Source organism: Scardinius erythrophthalmus (assembly GCF_964197995.2).
Source record: "Scardinius erythrophthalmus genome assembly, chromosome: 15".
Taxonomy (NCBI): domain Eukaryota; kingdom Metazoa; phylum Chordata; class Actinopteri; order Cypriniformes; family Leuciscidae; genus Scardinius; species Scardinius erythrophthalmus.
Genome location: NC_138235.1, coordinates 41,579,925 through 41,599,145, shown reverse-complemented (window position 1 = coordinate 41,599,145; position 19,221 = coordinate 41,579,925). Strand labels below are relative to the sequence as shown.

Below are 19,221 nucleotides of genomic sequence, written 5' to 3'. Positions count from 1 at the left end.
TCCCTCTGAACGACGCGGCGGGAGTGGACCACTCGCCCGAGGGGGGGGTGCTGTACATGGCCGAACTCAGAGCCATGCTGAAGAAGTACCTGAGGGAGGAGCGGATCGAGAGCACGCTCAGGTCACTGCGGCACAACACTGTCAACAGTAAACACTTACTCAAATTAAACAATTAAAATTCAAATAAAATAATTAAAATAAATAAATGATTAAAAAAAATGATTTAAAAATAAAACTCTAAAATAAACATTTTCTTAAATTAAAATAAATGATTTTAAAAATGAAACGTAATAATAATGGATTCAGTCATAAAATTATAAAATTAAAATAAATTATTTTAAAATAAAACTCAAAAATAAACACTTACTAAAAATGGAAAATTAAAATAAATTAATGTAAAAACAAGTAATTCATAAAAATGGAAAATTAAAATAAATTATTTAATAATACTATAAAAAATAAACACTTACTAAAAAATAAAAATAGAAAATAGAAAATAAATAAGTAATTTTAAAATAAAATAAAAAAATAAAATTTTAACTAAAAATGTCAAATAAATAAATGTCAAAACAAATAAAAAATTGTAATTTATTAAATGTAATAAATTTAATTATAAAATTGTCCAATTTAGACAAATAAATGATTTTAAAATAAAATAATAAAAATAAAACACTACAATTAAATCATAAAAGGTAAAATTAAAATAAAGGATTTAAAATAAAACACTCAAAATTTCAAAATAAAAAAATGTTTATCAAAAACATATAAAAATGAGTTTAGCTGCATGTCATGTGACCACTAACCTGCATCCGAGACCCGTGAGCATGTGAATGTGAAGCAGGAAGTTAAACACACCTGTGACCTCTGACCTGTGTTGTGCTGGTGTGTTTCAGGTGCGTGACCTCTGACCTGTGTTGTGCTGGTGTGTTTCAGGTGCGTGACCTCTGACCTGTGTTCTGTTGGTGTGTTTCAGGCGTGTGAGCCGGGCGTCTCATCCTCCGGGATCTTCCGAAGGGAACGCTTTGGCCCGGGAAATCCTCCAGAACCTGCAGAACCTCGGCATGGACCACACCTGGACCGACTCGCACTACGCCACGCTGCAGTTTCCCTCCAGGTCACACTCCATCTGTCCATTCATGTTAACTACATTACCCACAATGCCACAGAAAACTCCACCAATCAGAGAGTATCAGAGTGTTTCAGAGCAGCTTTACAGAGATAACAGGAGAATAATGCAATAAAGTGTGTTTCTAGAAGACAATAGCGTCACAGTCCAGCTTCAGTCAGTTCAGTGATGCTTCATTTATGCTGTAAAAAAGCTGTTAGCATGAGCTCGCTAACTTTAATTGCAACTTAATGAGAGTATGACAACCAGAAAATGAACGTCTTTATCTTCAGTGGGATTAAATCCTTAGGGAACGGTGTTACATCAGTGATATTATGAATAAACCGGCTTCAGCTCTACCCGTTCCCATGAATCAGTGTTACAAGAACCCAACGCACATCGCTTTAACATTTTTGTAGCATAAACGCCATCAAACGGATGAGAGCTTCGGATCTTCCCATGTTTCTCTCTGGCGCTGAAGCCTAAAGATGTCCGAGTTCCCGTGTAACTGATACCAGGGTTCATATAAGGTGATTAAAGTGCTTGAATCTGACTTTAGGAAATGTAAGTCCTAGAAAACCCCTGAAAACTGTCATTTTAATGAAAGGGTACTTGAAAAGTGCTTGAATTAGTGTTTAATTTGATTGATAAACAATCTTTTCACACAGTATTAACGCTGCAGTCCGTCTGATGTAGATATAGAGGTGTTTCGCATGGCTATGAGTGTGATATTGCTCATTAATATCCGAGTTTATGATACAGCTTTCATTCTTCAGCTCAATCATATATTCATGAGAATAATCAGTTTGAATAAGGAAAGCGATATCTTTGTCATCGGATCCTTTCAGTGGTTAAAGTTCCCGCAGTCATTGCTTGTGCTGCACTTTATTTGTACCATTTTGTTTTATTAGTTTATTTGTATTGATCTATTTTCCTTTTTAGAATTGAAAACATAATAAAGATATTGTTTGATAAATGAGATCTCTGATTGTAGTCCTAAATTGTATTGATTGTAGTAACAAAAAAGTAGTGCTTAAAAAAGTGCCCTGTGATACTCAACTGTCATTGGCTCATCTGCGTTCGAGGGGAGGGGCTTACCGATAGGTCAAATGACTCTCTATATGAATACATAAAGCTATTAAGGTCATGTGGTTCTCCTGGTAGCTGGTTGCTTTGGTTCATGGCTGTCTTTTTAATTCCATGTTGGTAAAATGAGCGGGAAAAATACTACACCACTAAAAAAGTGGGCGGTCACTAACGCATCATACGTCTGCTCTGCTCCTATAGGACGCAGCGGAACACTCTCTGGTTGGTCGATTCTGAGGGGGCGGAGCTTGAAGAGATTCTGCTGGACAGCGAGGGATACTGCGCCTACAGCGCCACGGGAACAGCCACGGTAACCATGACGACCACCATAAACCTGCTTAGCACACGCGTGTTCCCATTTACAGTCAAACCAAACTTTATTCAGACGCCTTCAACATTTCTCACATCATCACAGTTTATTCGCTATAGTTTAGAGAATGGTAGTAAAATATGAGCAGAACTCAGCTGATATTTGACTGGTTTTGTCCGTCCTTCTGTTAGACTGTCTCACACATGAATTATGTTGAATATCTGTCAGCTGTTAAATTTAACTACACAATTAGATAATACCAGTTTAGCTCAACCAATCACCAAGCAATGCTTCATTGTGTTCAGTCTGTGTGTGAAAAGAGCATTAGCAATTAAAGAAAACACACTTCAGCAAAACATGATCAGCTCAAAGTGTCCCAATCATTATTTACAGGTAGTCGCTTTATGAAGAATATTTGGGTGTAATATGTCACAGTTTACTTTATTCTGCTCTCCTCACTTACAGTAATGCACTAGTGTCCTGATCACACTACTGAAAAATGATATCTGGTGTCTGAATAATGTTTGGTTTGACTGTACGTGTAGATTTATAAATCATGCTTTTCTCCTGCTGTTGTTTAATTCACGGGACCAGAAACCAGTTATGTTTTACTTATAGCCAAGATATCTCTTATTTATTTTCATCATAATATGAAGACATAGGAGAGACAATGAACAAACAAAGGTCTTCATGCCAGCATCTCTGCTCCTCTGGACAAAGAGGTTCGGTTTTATATGTTACCAAAGAAACATGTGGTTTCTGTTAGCATGGGATGCATATCCTGTTCATGCAGTCTAGCGCGTCCCACAGTCTCTCTCACACACACGTATTCAAGAACACTATGATTCACAAAATACAATGATTACAGAGGACTATGGATAAAAATAAAGAATAATAGTACAGATACATAATACAACTGATTATGATTATTAATAAAAACTAATAATAGACCCTTTTTATGCCGGCGTCTCGGCTTTCGCTGGAGGCACACTGCAAAAACTGCTTTTCTTACATATTTTTTGTCTTGTTTCCAGTCCAAATATCAAACATTTCTTAAATCAAGATGCATTTACTAAAGTAGTAAAATGATATAAGATATGAAGATAAGAATATTGATGCTTAAAAAAAGCAGAATGATCTGCCAATGGGGAGAAAAATAAAGTTGTTTCTGTTTGAATTAAGATTATTTTTCTGACCCCATTGGCAGATAATTTAGCTTTTTTTAAGCATCAACTCACTTCATTTAGATTAATTCCCCCAGAAAACAAGACATAATATCTTATGTCATTTTACTCATCTAGTAAATGCATCTTGATTTATTAATTTTTAGATATTTGGACTGGAAACAAGACAAAAATACTAAGTAAGAAAAGCATGTTTTGCAGTGTGTAAACACAAACCAGCACTGAGTCTGGTACACACGGAGCTTTAAATGTCGTCTTGTGTTGTGTTGTGTTGTGTTGTGTTGTGTTGTGTGTGCGAGGGTCGACGCAGGACAGGCTCCAATTCGAAATTTTATGGCATAATGTTTTCTAGACTATTGTGATTTTTTTGTGAATCATCTGTGATCGTATATACATTGATGTGATTGATTGTGACTAGACTTTTTGAAGAACTAAGAAAGAATAATCAAATACATAAAAAAAAAAAAGTAAACTCCAAAATGTCCCAAAACTTTGACAACAGTTCCAAAAAGAAAATCCACGAATTAAATCCAGAAGGTGTAAAAAATGTTCTCGAGAGTCAACACAAAAATGAAGAGGAATCGTTCCAGCAGGAAGATCTCAAAAGTGTGCAAGGACCAGCGTTGGGGAAAGTTACTTTGAAAAGTAATGCATTACAATATTGTGTTACTCCCTTAAAAAGTAACTAATTGTGTTACTTGGTTACTTTTTAAGAAAAGTAATGCGTTATTTTTTTTTCACTTGGGCTTGTTTTTTTATAACAAAAAAAAGGTTATATTTTTGGGCAAAAGTAAAGACCCTTTCACACCAAAAGTGAAATAATACTCCTCAGGCTGAAGGAAATGCAGATTCACTCCTGTACAGTAGAGGTAGAGTACAGATAGAGTACAGTAGAGGGCGCCGCTTCAGCTGATGTTCTGGATCACAGAAATAATTTTTGCTTATGGTTTAACTGAATCATCGAAGGCCAGAAGCAAGTACATCATTTAGTTATTGGACGTTTGCATGGTATTCTGAATTTCACAGAATTTATTTTCATTTTGAGGAATATTGAATTTTTTTTGTGCAAGTGAGATGAGTAAATGCATGCTGTCATTTAGTCTAGAACTACAATAACCATAATGTTCACACACACACACAATGCCTCTGCACCTCGATTTGTCTCAACAGGGGGACAGGAGAGCTGTCAGTCAATAAATGTGAATAAGTAACTCAGATATTTCGAAAAGTAATGCGGTACTTTACTAGTTACTTGAAAAAGTAATCGGATTACGTAACTCAAGTTACTTGTAATGAGTTACACACAACACTGGCAAGGACCTGAAATGAAAAGGGGTCTATAATACTGAAAATAGTATTAAATGATGAAATGTTAGTCTTGGTGTGTGTGTGTGTGTTGCAGGGAGGCGTGGTGTACGTGAACTACGGGCGTCGGCAGGACTTCGAGGATCTGCGAGCGCTGGGCGTTTCCCTCAACGGCTCCATCGCTGTGGCGCGAGTGGGCGGGGCCGTGAGCTTCGCTGAGAAGGTGTGGCTTGCGCAGGAGGCGGGGCATGTGGGCGTCCTAATTTACCCCGACCCCGCCGACGTACCCCAGGATCCACGCCGACTCGGTCTCCATAGCAACGCCGTCATCTCCGAACACGTACGCAACAGCCCATGCAAAAATGATTGAAAAACCATTCTAGATTTAAAGGATCACTCAAAATAATTATTCTCGTCTCGTTAATTATTTAATTTGTCCTCATTTTTAAGAGTTGAAATGATAAATTTGACAATTTCAATGACTTTTCTTAATATTTTTTTTTTTTACTAAATTTATATATATATATATACACCAAATTTAAACCGTAAAATTTTACTTAGCACTTTTTGTTAAATGTTTAAAAATATTTTTTTTCTTTTTGTGGTATTTATGTGCACTTTAATATATTTTTTACACTGGTGTCTATTTTAAGTTAAATTTTTTTTAAATAATTAAAAATAATTATAGTTAATAAAATGATACATTGGCCAGAATTTCTATTACTCTTTTCTTAATATGTTTTTAAAAACTAAAATTTATAAAAATTGGAACAGCCGATCCAAAAATGATTCTAGATTTAATGGATCAATTAAAATAATTTACTGTCTCGTTAATTACTTAATTAGTCCTCATTTTTAAGAGTTGAAATGATAATTTGGTTACACTTTATTTTAAGGCGACGTAGTTACATTGTTCTTGCTCAAATAAATACTGAGAAATATTAATATATAGAGTTACGGTTAGGGTTTGGTTTAGTTACTTGTAATTATGCATAATTTACTGTTATTACCATAGCAACTACATGTAGTATAATAATTCTTCATTATTCTTCACTTCATGTGGTATTTGTGTGCAGAATGTATTTGTTTATACTGCTGTCTATTTTAAGTAAAAAAAAAATGATTATTAGAATAACTTTAGCTGATAAAATTATAAATTTGCCAGAATCTCTGTTTTGCCCTTGACTTTGACCTTTACCCTCTTTATTTTAATGACATTGACATTTCTCATCATGTGATATTTGTGTGCAGTTTTTTTTATTTTAATTATACTATTAAATTTATACTATTTAAAGGGGGGGGGGGGGGTTTACAAAAATATTTTATACATTTAAACATTTTAGATTACTTTACCACTAATTTTTAAGACTTTAAATTTGCCAGATTTCTTTCTTATTAAAATAACTGTATTTACTCCTCATTAATAATGCACTTTTTCTCATGAATATTTAAAAGTTTATATTTCGCTTCATGGGGTATTTATATGTGCAGTTTTTGTGTATTTTTTTTAGACTGCTTTTATTTATCTATTTTATTTTCCATGTCACACCCAACATTTTACAGAACCATTTAGATTCTCCAAAAACATTAATATTCTTATAGCATTTATGAATCATGCGCTGTGTTTGCTGTCAGGTGCACCTGGGCTCCGGCGACCCCTTCACACCTGGGTTTCCCTCGTTTAACCACACCCAGTTCCCATCCACCCAATCCTCAGGCCTGCCAATCATTCCTGCTCAGCCAATCAGTGCCAACGTCGCTTCCAAACTGCTGAGGTCTGCCCCGCCCCTTTTCTCACTCATGTTTCATGAAATGAATGTCCTCAATGTGAACTATGACCAGGACATTGAGATGTATTTATCTGTGTGTGAGTGTGTGTGTGTGTGAGGGTGTCTGTGTGTGTATATGTGTATGCACAGATGTAAGGGTCATCTGAGATGTATTTATCTGTGTGTGTGTGTGTGTGTGTGTGTGTCAGTCAGCTGTCCGGAGCCGATTGCCCGCGGGGTTGGCAGGGCCGGTTGCCGTATGTTCAGTGTGTTCTGGGTCCGGGCTTCACGGGGCCCGGCGAGCGCAGGGTGAAGATGGCCGTCTACAACACCATGAAGCCGGTTCTGCTCAACAACATCTTCGCCTCCATAGAGGGAAACATCGAACCCGGTACGTCGTGCTGAGAGTGTGTGAGCAGAGGATCCACAGATGAGTGTGTTAAAGGGCCCCTATTCTGGATTTTTGAAAATGGCCTTTCATGTAGTGTGTAACCCAGCTCTGAGTGAATGAAGACATCCTGCGAAGTGTTAAAAGAGTGGAGAATCAGAGGTTAGAGTTCATCTTCACCACGGTATCACAGCAGTGTAATCCTGCACTCTTGCTGTGTTCCCTTTATTTCACTGACGACTGCTTCTCAAATCTCAGAGTTCAGTGCAGGATTCGCAAACCGCTTGCTCTAGAAAGATGGAGTTCGAAGTACTAAGTTTTGAGTTGTATATTGTGTAGCTCCCCTGCTAACTGGCTAACTCACGCTATCACTGTCTTACTGAAATACTTCTGCTGATCAGCTGTGAACACGATTACCTGTAACTGTGTCTATTACTGCAGATCGTCTGTCGTTCTCACTACACTGAGGAAAGATTTGTTTTACCAACGTTTATGCTACATCAGATCGTTCACTCTAGAGCTCGGCTAATGTGTACATGCACTGTTATTGATTTCCACGTGTTCACCGCAATATATTAGAAAAATACTCTGTAAATTTTTAAAAGTAAGTAAGAGTAAAATAATGGGCACTTGTTAATGCTGATGGAGAGGAATTACAGTTGCAACATCTCATATAATGTTCCTCAGACTGAGTAGAGTATCACTGAGAAACACTGAGTCCTGCTGGAGTCGTCCTGGTGGAGCTTCGGGCTCAATAACTAGCGTTAGTTCTTCCGGTGTTTCATCATCGGACTCGCGCTCGCATCGATGTGGTCACGTCAATGTCATAGTTCGTTACGGTGTTTAGTTTACGGTGTAGGAAGCCTCAGGACACGCAGAGCTGGCGTCGTTATGGCAACGGGTGGTTTTGTTTTCAACGTGCGCTGTACACAGCAGGCCAATCACAGCAGACTGAGCTGTCTGGCCAATCAGAGCAGAGTAGCTCACGGAAAGGCGGGATTTAGAGAGATTGATTCCTCTGACGAGTCGTTTGACAGTCATTGAATATGTGATGATGTGCAAATGTATATTATGAGGAAATTAAACAGTTTTCTTACTCTTAAAACACATATTAGTTCTGCTATTTGCTTTTCTATAGTGTTTTTAAACCACAGTAAGTAAGTAAAGTTTATTTATAGAGCAGTTTTTATCACAGATAAAATCACAAAGTGCTTTACAAAGTGCAACCAAAATAATAAAACAGTATACAATCAATAAAAATGTAAAAACCCAAAATAACAATTACAATAATAAATGTGTTAACAGTGTCTAGGGCGTTCAGCCTGAGAGGACGGGCCTCCCGGGTTTATAACGAGCCTTTGGGACCATTCAGATGCAATTACATGTTTTGCAATAAGACTAAATGTGAATGAAATCTGTCTTTTTTTACCTTATTGAAATCGGAATTAGGAATCGATAAAGTTTAGACGATACCCAACCCTAGTGCTTCTCTCTGCCAGATCACTATATCATTATCGGGGCCCAGAGGGACTCTTGGGGCCCCGGAGCCGTGAAGTCCGGAGTGGGAACGGCCCTCCTGATGGAGCTGGCCAGAACCTTCAGCAACATGGTGGAGAACGGTAAACACACTTCTGCACTCATCAGGTCAAGGGCTCGTGTCACCAGGAGTCGATTTGATCCTGATCCTTTGAGAAAGAATTCTATAATCATTTTTGTTATTGTTATTTTCATTATTTAACCTACATCTAGACGATCAGGTGCGGCTAAAGGGTCAGAAATATGACGCTCACATCTGTGTACACACACACACACACACACACACACACACACACACACACTGACCTGTCTAATGGTCTTCAGGCTTTCACCCCAGACGCAGTCTGCTGTTCGTCAGCTGGGATGGGGGAGACTTTGGGAATGTTGGCGCCACTGAGTGGCTGGAGGTCAGAACTGCACAAACAACATCAAACACGTGGATGGGTGGATGGATGATGGATGAATGGATAGATGGGTGGATGATGGGTGTATGAATGATGGATAGATGGGTAGATGATGGATGGATGATGGATAGATGGGTGGATGGATGATGGATAGATGGGTGGATGATGGATGGATGATGGATAGATGGGTGGATGATGGATAGATGGGTGGATGATGGATGGATGGATGATGGATGGGTGGATGAATGATGGATGGGTGGATGAATGATGGATGGATGGATAGATGGGTGGATGATGGGTGTATGAATGATGGATAGATGGGTAGATGATGGATGGATGATGGATAGATGGGTGGATGGATGATGGATAGATGGGTGGATGATGGATGGATGATGGATAGATGGGTGGATGATGGATGGATGGATGATGGATGGGTGGATGATGGATGGGTGGATGAATGATAGATGGATGGATGGATGGATGATGGATAGATGGATGGATGGGTGGATGAATGATGGATGGGTGGATGGATGGATGATGGATAGATGAATGGATGAGTGGATGGATGATGGATGGATGATGGATAGATGGGTGGATGAATGATGGATGGATGATGGATAGATGGATGGATGGGTGGATGATGGATGGATGATGGATAGATGGGTGGATGAATGATGGATGGGTGGATGATGGATGGATGGATGGATGGATCAGTGGAATCAGTGGGACTCTGTTTGTTTCCAGGGTTACCTGACGATGCTGCACCTGAAAGCTGTGGCATATTTCAGTCTGGATCAGGCCATCCTGGGTAAAACACACACACACACACACACACACACACACCAGTGATGCGCGGGTTGATCCAAAATGAGCGGGAGCCTGCGGTCACCCGCGGTTACGAGTCATCCAAAAATATTTTTAATGATATTCGGGTCGGGGTCGGTCGGGTCGTTTGAAATAAAGATGCCAATTAAACCTTTGTAATTTATATAGTACTAGACACAGTTTTCTATGAACTACATAGGCCTACACTTGTATGACGCGCGAGCTCAGTCTGCAGGGAGAGATGGAGGCAGGTGAAAAGGTGAAGGCTGGGGGGTGGAAGCTCCGCAAATACACACATGTTGTGCTTGTGAGAGCTTCAATTGGGCATCCACGCGGCGAAATAGCCTAAGCCTAATACAAGTGGGAAATCCTTATTTACCTTTTGAATGTTGAGCGTTATTAACTTTTGAATAAATCCTGACGTGGGACAAAATGCCCGATTTCCCAACACGTTGAACTGAGCAATGCCACTGTACCATTTTAATAGGCTACTTTTAAACGCATATATATATGTCAGTTTTATGTATTTTGTGAGAGGGGCGGGATTTTTGTTGGGAAAGTCGGGTGAGACGCACACTTCGATTAGACTGGATAAACACATGCAGCATCTTAATTGTTACGAAAATGAAACGAAATAAATGAATAAATCAAGCCTTTATTACACAACACTAGGCTATATCATACAGCGCCCCGAGTGCCTGCGTCTGTGGCCCAATGGCGCTACGATGAGCATTTACTCACACACACACACACTCACACACACACACACCTGTTCCACAGCAGAATAACCTGAGCCCTGTGTGTGTGTAGGTGATGATAACCTCTCGGCCTACACCAGTCCTCTGCTCGCGGATCTCATCGAAGGAGCCATTAAACAAGTGTGTGTCTTACACTCTCTCCCCTCAGTGTGTGTAAACCTGAACAGCAGGAAGTGCGGTGTGTGTGGTCATGTGTTTGAGAGGAGTTTGTGTTGCAGGTTGAGCATCCGAAACACACGGGCCAGTCGATCCTGTCTCTGGTGCAGCGTCAGGGCAGCTGGAGGAACATGTGAGGAACCAGTGTGTGTGTGTGTGTGTGTTTGTGTGTGTGTGTGTGTGTGTGTGAGTGTGTCTCTGGTGCAGCGTCAGGGCAGCTGGAGGAACATGTGAGGAACCCGTGTGTGTGTGTGTGTGTGTGTGTGTGTGTGTGTGTGTGTTCTGCTGATGTGTGTTAACGAGTGTGTTCTCCTGATGTGTGTGTGTGTGTGTGTGTGTGTGTGTGTGTGTGTGTGTGTGTGTGTGTGTGTGTGTGTGTGTGTGTGTTCTGCTGATGTGTGTTAACGAGTGTGTTCTCCCGATGTGTGTGTGTGTGTGTGTGTGTGTGTGTTCTGCTGATGTGTGTTAACGGGTATGTTCTCCTGATGTGTGTGTGTGTGTGTGTGTGTGTGTGTGTGTGTGTGTGTGTGTGTGTGTGTTCTGCTGATGTGTGTTAACGAGTGTGTTCTCCTGATGTGTGTGTGTGTGTGTTCTGCTGATGTGTGTTAACGAGTGTGTTCTCCCGATGTGTGTGTGTGTGTGTGTGTGTGTGTGTGTGTGTGTGTGTGTGTGCTGCAGAGTGAAGCCCTTGTATCTGAACAGCGGCGCCTACAGCTTCACCGCGTTCGGGGGAGTTCCTGCCATGCAGCTGCACTTCAGCGAGGTCAGTTCCTGTGTTCAGTGTCTATTAAAGTTGGTCAGAATTGGTCATTCTGGTTTGAATGATTGTCCAGAGCCGCTGAAGAGTCACGTGACACCGGCTACTCCTGTCCACCTGTTTCTTGAGCATCAAATCATTACATGTGACCCTGGATCACACACCAGTCTCGAGGCGCACGGTTTATCTGTGGCAATAGCCAACAATACAGTGTATGGGTCAAAATTATTCATTTTCTTTTATGCCAAAAATCATGAGGATATTAAGTAAAGATCATGTTCCATGAAGATAATTTGTAAATATCCTACTGTAAATACATTAAAAAATTATTTCTGTGAGTGAATGCAGGACAATCTCCAACATAAATGAACAACTTTAAAGGAGATTTTCTCAATGTTCCAGATCTTCAATAGTTGATCTCAGCCAAATATTGTCCTATCCTAACAATCCATACATCAGTGGAAAGCTTTCAGATGATATATAAATCTCAATTTCAAAACATTGACCTTTAGACTGGTTTTGTGGTCCAGGGTCACATATTAGAGTGATTTCTGAAGGATCATGTGACACTGAAGACTGGAGTAATGATGCTGAACATTCAGCTTTGATCACAGGAATAAATTACACTATACTGTATATTCACATAGATGATTTACACTGGAATAATATTTCACTATTTTTACTTTAGTTTTCATCAGATAAATGCAGCTTTGGGGAGCAGAAGAGACGTAACCCTTGTGCATCGATAAAACAAAGTTCCATAGAAGACAAAAATGTCCGTCATTTGAAGCATAGACTTAAGTTTGGTCTCATTTTAAAGAAGACTGGCAGAATATTGTTGAAGTAAAAAAGTTTAAAAAGTAAAACCAAAAAAAAGTTTTATAGGTTTAAGTTTATGAAAATGATTTATGAACATTATTTTATATAAAATGTATATTTTATGAAACACGTTGATCATTTATTATAGTTTGTCAATTTTGCTCCATTTTGTGTGAGCAAAAACACGCCGTTTTAGTGTGTGTCCCTTTAAATGCAAATGAGCTTTAGCTCCACCTCCGTTCAGAAGAGGGCGGAGCCTTTACACGAGCTTCAATAACAGAACAGGCCAATCTCCCTCATCCAGAATCCCAGAATAACCAGTTTTCATCAGACAAATGCAGAAGAGACTTAAAGATCATTTTGATATCGATGCTAGCACTGATCCTCATAGCATGCTAGTGTCCTGGGTAGGGTTGCACCAGCCGTTCGTAAGTTCTTTCTTAAATTGGAACGTAAAGTCCACACTAGAGGCTTAGTAACTACTAGCTAGTTTGTAACTAACTCTGAACTTTATTCCGTTGCACCATTTGTTCGCAAGGCAGAACGTAGCTAGTAGGTCGTAAGCTCTCCGTAAAGTAATGCGTAGTCGCATAATATGACGTTTAGCCTCGGTTATCCAATAGCAGCCTTCAAATACGTGAGCAGATGTTGTGTTGAAATGCTGTGAATTTCAGTTTATCCTTCATTCTTTTGCCTCACGTTACTAACGGTAAAAATAAGTTTCCATTAAATACGATACTTGATCATGAATAGCATAAGTGTTTTTATATGTAACATTCAGAAACTGTATTTGAAATTAAATGAATAAGGATAAATAAATAAATATTGATACAAAAAGCATAAGAAATTACGTTTATTGATTATGACTGATATTTGACATGCACACCATGGACCGATGCACACAGCGACGTGCTGTTTAGGATGGGTTTGTGTTAAAGATAGCCTCTAACAAAGTAATCTTTTCACATAATGTTCTCTCTCTTAAAATGTAAGCAAGTGTAAATGTCTGCATAATCATATATGTATTAAGAATTGAAGTCTGTCAGGTAAAATAATAGCTTATTGATGAAGTTCAGTGTGTTTGATATTTTATTCCATCCGTTACTCCTGATCGGAGGCTGCCGTAAATATTTAGTTTAAACGTAGAGTTACGCTTCAACTAAGTTTAATGGTGCAACGCAAAAATATTTAGAAGTGCGCAAGTCGTAACTTGGTGTCCATTTACGTCAAAACTAGGCTAAGTTATAACTTACGCCCAGCTGGTGCAACCGGCGCCTGAACATGAGTGTGGTGTGTGTGTGTGTGTGTTCAGGACGCGCGCTCGTACCCGTTCGTGAACACTCATCTGGACAGCGTGGGGCGTCTGCAGGAGCTTCTCCAGGGTCGTCTGGGTTCAGTGGGTCGAGCCGTCGCTGAGCTCGTGGGTCTGATGGCGCTGAAACTCTCCCACGATCACATTCTCCCGCTGGACGTCACGTGTTACAGCAGCTCCGCTCAGCAGCTCAGCGCTACGCTAAACCAGCACGCCGCGCAGCTGCAGGTGCACACACACACCTTCAGAGGAACACACCACACCAAGATGATGCAACAAACATTCACTAAATCACAAACACACTGACGTACGTCACTGAAAACTTGAGAAGCTTCTTTACGCCACTGCACACATTAGAAAAAAACAGGGTTCCCACGGGTCCTTGAAATCCTTGAAAGTTTGTGAATCTGAAAAAAAAAAATTCAAGGCCCTGGAAAGTTTTTCAAAAATAAACATACACAGATACAGGCCCTTGAAAGTGCTTGAATTTATTTTGTGCGAGTTTTCTGGAAAAAATTCCATGTTATTCCCTCCGCTCCGCTAATGTGTTATTTCGCCAGCACTTCGTGGCCTGTGCGCACTAGCTTGCTTGATTTACGTTAGTTACGCGCATTTCCGCGTTACGTTAAGTGTTTCCCGTTAAGTGCTTTCGCACCAAACTACAACAATGCTACCTCAATGGGGAGCATGCAAAAGTTATGCAAAAGTTCATATCAGATCATTTTAGAAACAGTATAGGATGTACCGAATAATCTTCAGTTTTATGCAAATCAGAAATACAACAAATAGAATATCTGATCTCTGTCATATGGCCAAAAAAAGTTTTTTTGCATAGTTGTGTTTGACACATAAAAAACTGTAACAATGTATCTTACAAGGTAACACGATGTAACCTTGCTCTCACTTGAAATGTGTCCCCACATTAAGTCCTTGAATTTGAGGATATTGGACCTGGAAAGTTCTGGAAAGGTCCTTGAATTTGAAGTTAACCGAGGTGTGGGAACCCTGAAAAAATGTAATTGCTCTATTTATCTCACAATTCAGATATTTTTTTTCAGAGTCTAAGTCTATAAACTTGCAATTCTGACTTTTTTTTTTAATTCCGAGTTTATCTTTCTTAATTCTAAAACAATTCTACAAATTCTAAAAAAAAAAGAAAGAGAAAAGTCTCTACATCATGTTTTTAATTAAGTGGCAGAAACAAGCTGTCATAGATAAAACTAAGAAGAAACTAAATTATGTTTGTCTTATATCTCATAATGTCCTTTTACTGTTTTTACCATAAATTATATTGTAATTCACAGTTTAAAAACATGAATTTTACGGTAAAATGTCAGTTTTCACCCTGTATGTTAAGGTAACTTATGTGTTTACTGTAGCATTTTCACAGTATTTTTCAAATATTACACACATTTTTACAGTGAGCACACATCACAGACTTGTATTGTTCCTATGTGAGGTGTAACCCTCATATGCTGAAGTGAGCGTGCGCTGAGAAAGCTTCAGTGTTTCAGCTGATGTGTCTCTGCAGTCTCGAGGTCTGTCTGCGCAGTGGGTGTTCAGCGCTCGAGGGGACTTCAGCAGAGCGGCCAGGACCCTGCACGAGGCCATCCAGAACAGCGACGTTCGGGACGAGAGACTGGCCAGACTCTACAACACGCGCATCATGAGGGTGAGCGCACTGAAAAACAACAGTTCACTCCTGAGACCCCGGAAAAAAAAAAAGTTGTGAATTTAGTATTCATGTGTCATTACATTGTTTAGAGCATAAGAATTTTTTTCTTTTTTAAATAATATTTTATTCATATGTTATGCTATGTCCTCTGTAGAGTATGGAAGCTTATTTCCGCCACAGAATAAAACATTTTAAAAGATAATTGCGACTTTTTATCTCACAATTCTGAGTTTACATCTCGCAATTCTGACTTTATTTCTCAGAATTGCGAGATATAAAGTCAGAATTGCGTGAAATAAAGTCGCAATTGCGTCTTATAAAGTCAGAATTCTGACTTTTTTTCTCGCAATTGCGACTTTATATCACGCAATTCTGACTTTATAACACATAATTGCGCATTTATATCTCGCAATTCTGCAATATTTTCTCAGAATTGTGAGATATAAACTTTTTTATATCAATTTTTTTATAGAATTGGAATATAAAGTCCAACTCTAAGGAAAAAAAATACTTTTTTTTACCTCAGAATAGCTAATATCTCACAATTGTGACTTTATATCATGCAATTCTGACTTTATATCTCCCAATTGCATATTATAAAGTCAGAATTGCGAGATATAAAAATCTTTTAGAAAAGTCTGGACTTTTATTGGATCATTATTTATAGAAAAGTCGCAATAACAAGACTTAATACCTTATATCATTTTACTACTTTAGTAAATGCATCTTGATTTAAGAAATGTTTGATTATGAAGTTTGTTTACTGCGTTTCACTGTCAACTCATCTTCATTTATATAGCGCTTTTAACAATGTAGATGGTTTCAAAGCAGCTTTACAGAGATAAAGACTTTATATCAAGTAATTCTGAGATAAAAAGTCAGAATTGTGAGATTAAAAAGTCGCAATTACCTTTTTTATTTCACTGTAGTTTATCCACGTTAGATGTGGACTCAAAACACGTGTTTATTGCACACAGGTGGAATACTACTTCCTGTCGCAGTACGTTTCTGTGGTGGAGACGCCGTTCCGTCACGTGTTTCACGGGCGTGGCGATCACACTCTGAGCGCGCTGGCGGATCACCTCTCGCTCCTGCGCTCGGACCCGCAGATGTTCGACGAGGCCCGTTTCCGCCGCCAGCTAGCGCTCTTCACCTGGACGCTACAGGGCGCTGCTAACGCGCTTAGCGGAGACGTCTGGAACATAGACAACCCTCTCTAGAGCTCCACATGAGCGTTAGCGTTTGCATTTATTTATCCAGCCGACCCAGAACAGTCACTCTAATTCCAGGGATATTCTACAGCGCTTAATGTGGCTTAAAGGTGACATATTAAAAAAACAGCAATAGCTTAAAATATCTTGAGTGTAACTCGACAGCCTCATTTAGTATGCGCGGTTCTATGAATATGCAAATGAGCCCCGCCTCCACTCACTCACTCAGCTCAGAGATCCACTGGTTGACGATCACACGTTGATCTGATTGGTTACAAGGTAGTTTGTGACGTCAGAAACACCAGCGATTTCAAAGCGTGTTTTTGAGACTGTCTTTGGTTCACTGCAGTTTTAAGGAGGAAATACTCAGCAATGCTGTCGACTTATGAACTTACACATGGTTTGAGTTAAAGCACATTAATAACACCACATAGACACATAAACTACATTAAACGCTGGATTTACACCACAGGGGGATTTTAAGTTTATGATAATTTTAAGATATGTATATGAATTAGCTTACTCAAATATTTTAATTTGAGAGCAATTAAAATGAGTACAAAGTAAAAATCTGCTTACTTAAACTTTATATATCTTAACTTAACTTGATGTAACTGATTACCTCAGACTTTTTTGAGTTTTGCCAGTTTATTTGGGTTTACAGTGTAGCAATACAAGTGGAAAGACAATCATTTTACGTTATGCGTTTTCTCCCCCTTAGAAACAGGCTGAATGCACCAGGACACAAGAACAAATTTAGTTTAATATAAACTATATATTATCAGACAAGGGGCCAGAATATGAACACAAAGCGCTAAATTGCATGTTAAGCAGTTTTTTTCACAGGAATAAAATACATTAATGCCTCATTACGGAGATATTAAGACCAAATTCGATAAATAGCTTATTAATAAAACATACTAAATACAAGCAAAGCTTAAAATTTCACATTTAGCGTTTTAGAATATCCCGAATTTGATTGCATCACTTCTGGTTCAGAGTGTATTTTCATATCTGCTCAACAACTGTGATTTACTAATATGTTATTTTCCATCTCTTCTGGTGATCTTCCCAGTTATTTAAGCGACCTCTGGATATCTCCTCGTAATTTACTTTCTTAATTAACAGTTATGATTGAGAAGAGACTATATTTTTATTACCGAGTGATAATGAGACTCTTATGAATGTGAGCGGTAATTATCGGGAGCAGTGACTCTCATAATTATGACAGTCATACTGTCGTCCAATCAAAAAGCAGCATCTGCTTTCAATCAACTCTGATGTCGCATGACCCCGCCCTCAGGCTGTGACATCATTGTAGTCACGCCATGTCGTCATTACTGTAATTGTGATATTCCAACTTGTAAAAAGCATTCACGTCCTTATAGTACTCGTAATTGCAACTTGTAAACTCAAACTTGTATCACATGACCGCTGTAAGGCATTGATAGTGTTGCCATAGGATCGGATAAATTGTCACGTGTTGTCATCTCGAAATTACGGTAATTACGACATGGAGTGAACGCAGTATTTTACCTGTAGATCAGGTGCATCTCATGGTAAAATCTTCAGTCTGGATTGATGTGTTGAGAAACTGATCATCTGATCTACTGTACTGATCATTGATTAGATTCTGAAGGGATTTACAACATATGCTGTATAGTGCATTTCAATAAAAATGTTTTTTCTGTCTCTCAAATACCAGTTTTATTATTTTTTTCAAAAACATCTACAACATCTTCAAAGGAATACATGGCTGTGCCACTACTGCTGTAACTAACAGGCATATTTGCAAGTTTGAACAAAACAAACGGACCAAACTGCAACTTTGAGAGAAATTATAGTTTATAAATTTGAACACAAAACCAGAGAGCAATCTGGTGAAACGAGGCGCATGCGCAAACAACTCTGAGCAGCGCGGGAGTGCACGCAGAGACAGAAGAGTTTCTGAGGTAAGACCAGGTTAAGACACGTTTACTTCATGACAAATTAAATGACTTTTATTTAGTCAAAACATGTCTAATTTAATTTTAAAATAGTGACGTTTTGAATAAAGAATTATGAAAATATGTTTAACTCTAAATAACCGTAATTTGTCATGTAACAGCCGTTAAAACATTCAGGGTAATACCAGAGAATGTCTAATATGGCGAGAAGTTTCACTCTCACTACACTTCCGGGTTCTGAACTGGTTGCAGTTCCACTCTGATTCCATATGAGGGCGCTCACAGGACGAGTGCAGAATGAATGGAGGTCTATGGCGAAAAACCCTCAAAATCCACTTTTCTCAGGATATAATTTTTTGTCTAGTAATTTGAATGTTGTATTCGAAAGGAGATGCAAAGAAATTACACATTGCTGGGTGTTAGATTTTTTAGAGTCACTTATTTGCTTTAAAAAGTCTTTCATGTCAATGACGTTAGAATGCTGACGTCATTAGCATAATGCTAGCGTGTTATGGGCAACAACAACTCAACCTGTAAGAAATCAAAACGACATAAGTACTCGTTCATTCAACTTTCGACCTAAAACCCATGTTGAACTTGCAAAATCTACAATCAGATCTGAGATTTCTCAACGGCAATCGGGTGAAAGAGACAAATTTAGCCGTCTAGCCCCAT

At 38.8% G+C, this 19,221-nt stretch overlaps 1 protein-coding gene across 4 annotated transcripts in view; it reads left to right on the top strand.

The window, feature by feature from the left end:
• Window positions 1-18,299, top strand: part of tfr2 (transferrin receptor 2) — a 23,797-nt gene extending 5,498 nt beyond the window's left edge. For 3 of the 4 annotated variants that reach the window (XM_081387431.1, XM_081387432.1, XM_081387433.1), the window contains exons 4-18: window positions 1-121; window positions 974-1,114; window positions 2,393-2,501; window positions 5,088-5,330; window positions 6,626-6,765; window positions 6,969-7,150; window positions 8,647-8,766; window positions 9,008-9,090; window positions 9,832-9,895; window positions 10,723-10,790; window positions 10,889-10,959; window positions 11,505-11,589; window positions 13,715-13,942; window positions 15,246-15,386; window positions 16,367-18,299. The exon at window positions 1-121 is cut by the window's left edge and continues 66 nt beyond it. In XM_081387431.1, coding sequence (XP_081243557.1) covers window positions 1-121; window positions 974-1,114; window positions 2,393-2,501; window positions 5,088-5,330; window positions 6,626-6,765; window positions 6,969-7,150; window positions 8,647-8,766; window positions 9,008-9,090; window positions 9,832-9,895; window positions 10,723-10,790; window positions 10,889-10,959; window positions 11,505-11,589; window positions 13,715-13,942; window positions 15,246-15,386; window positions 16,367-16,609 — 2,039 coding nt within the window. In that variant the 3' untranslated portion in view covers window positions 16,610-18,299. The remainder of the gene's footprint in view (window positions 122-973; window positions 1,115-2,392; window positions 2,502-5,087; window positions 5,331-6,625; window positions 6,766-6,968; window positions 7,151-8,646; window positions 8,767-9,007; window positions 9,091-9,831; window positions 9,896-10,722; window positions 10,791-10,888; window positions 10,960-11,504; window positions 11,590-13,714; window positions 13,943-15,245; window positions 15,387-16,366) is intronic. The other variant, XM_081387434.1, reaches the window with a different exon arrangement.
• The last annotated feature ends 922 nt before the right edge of the window (window positions 18,300-19,221 follow it).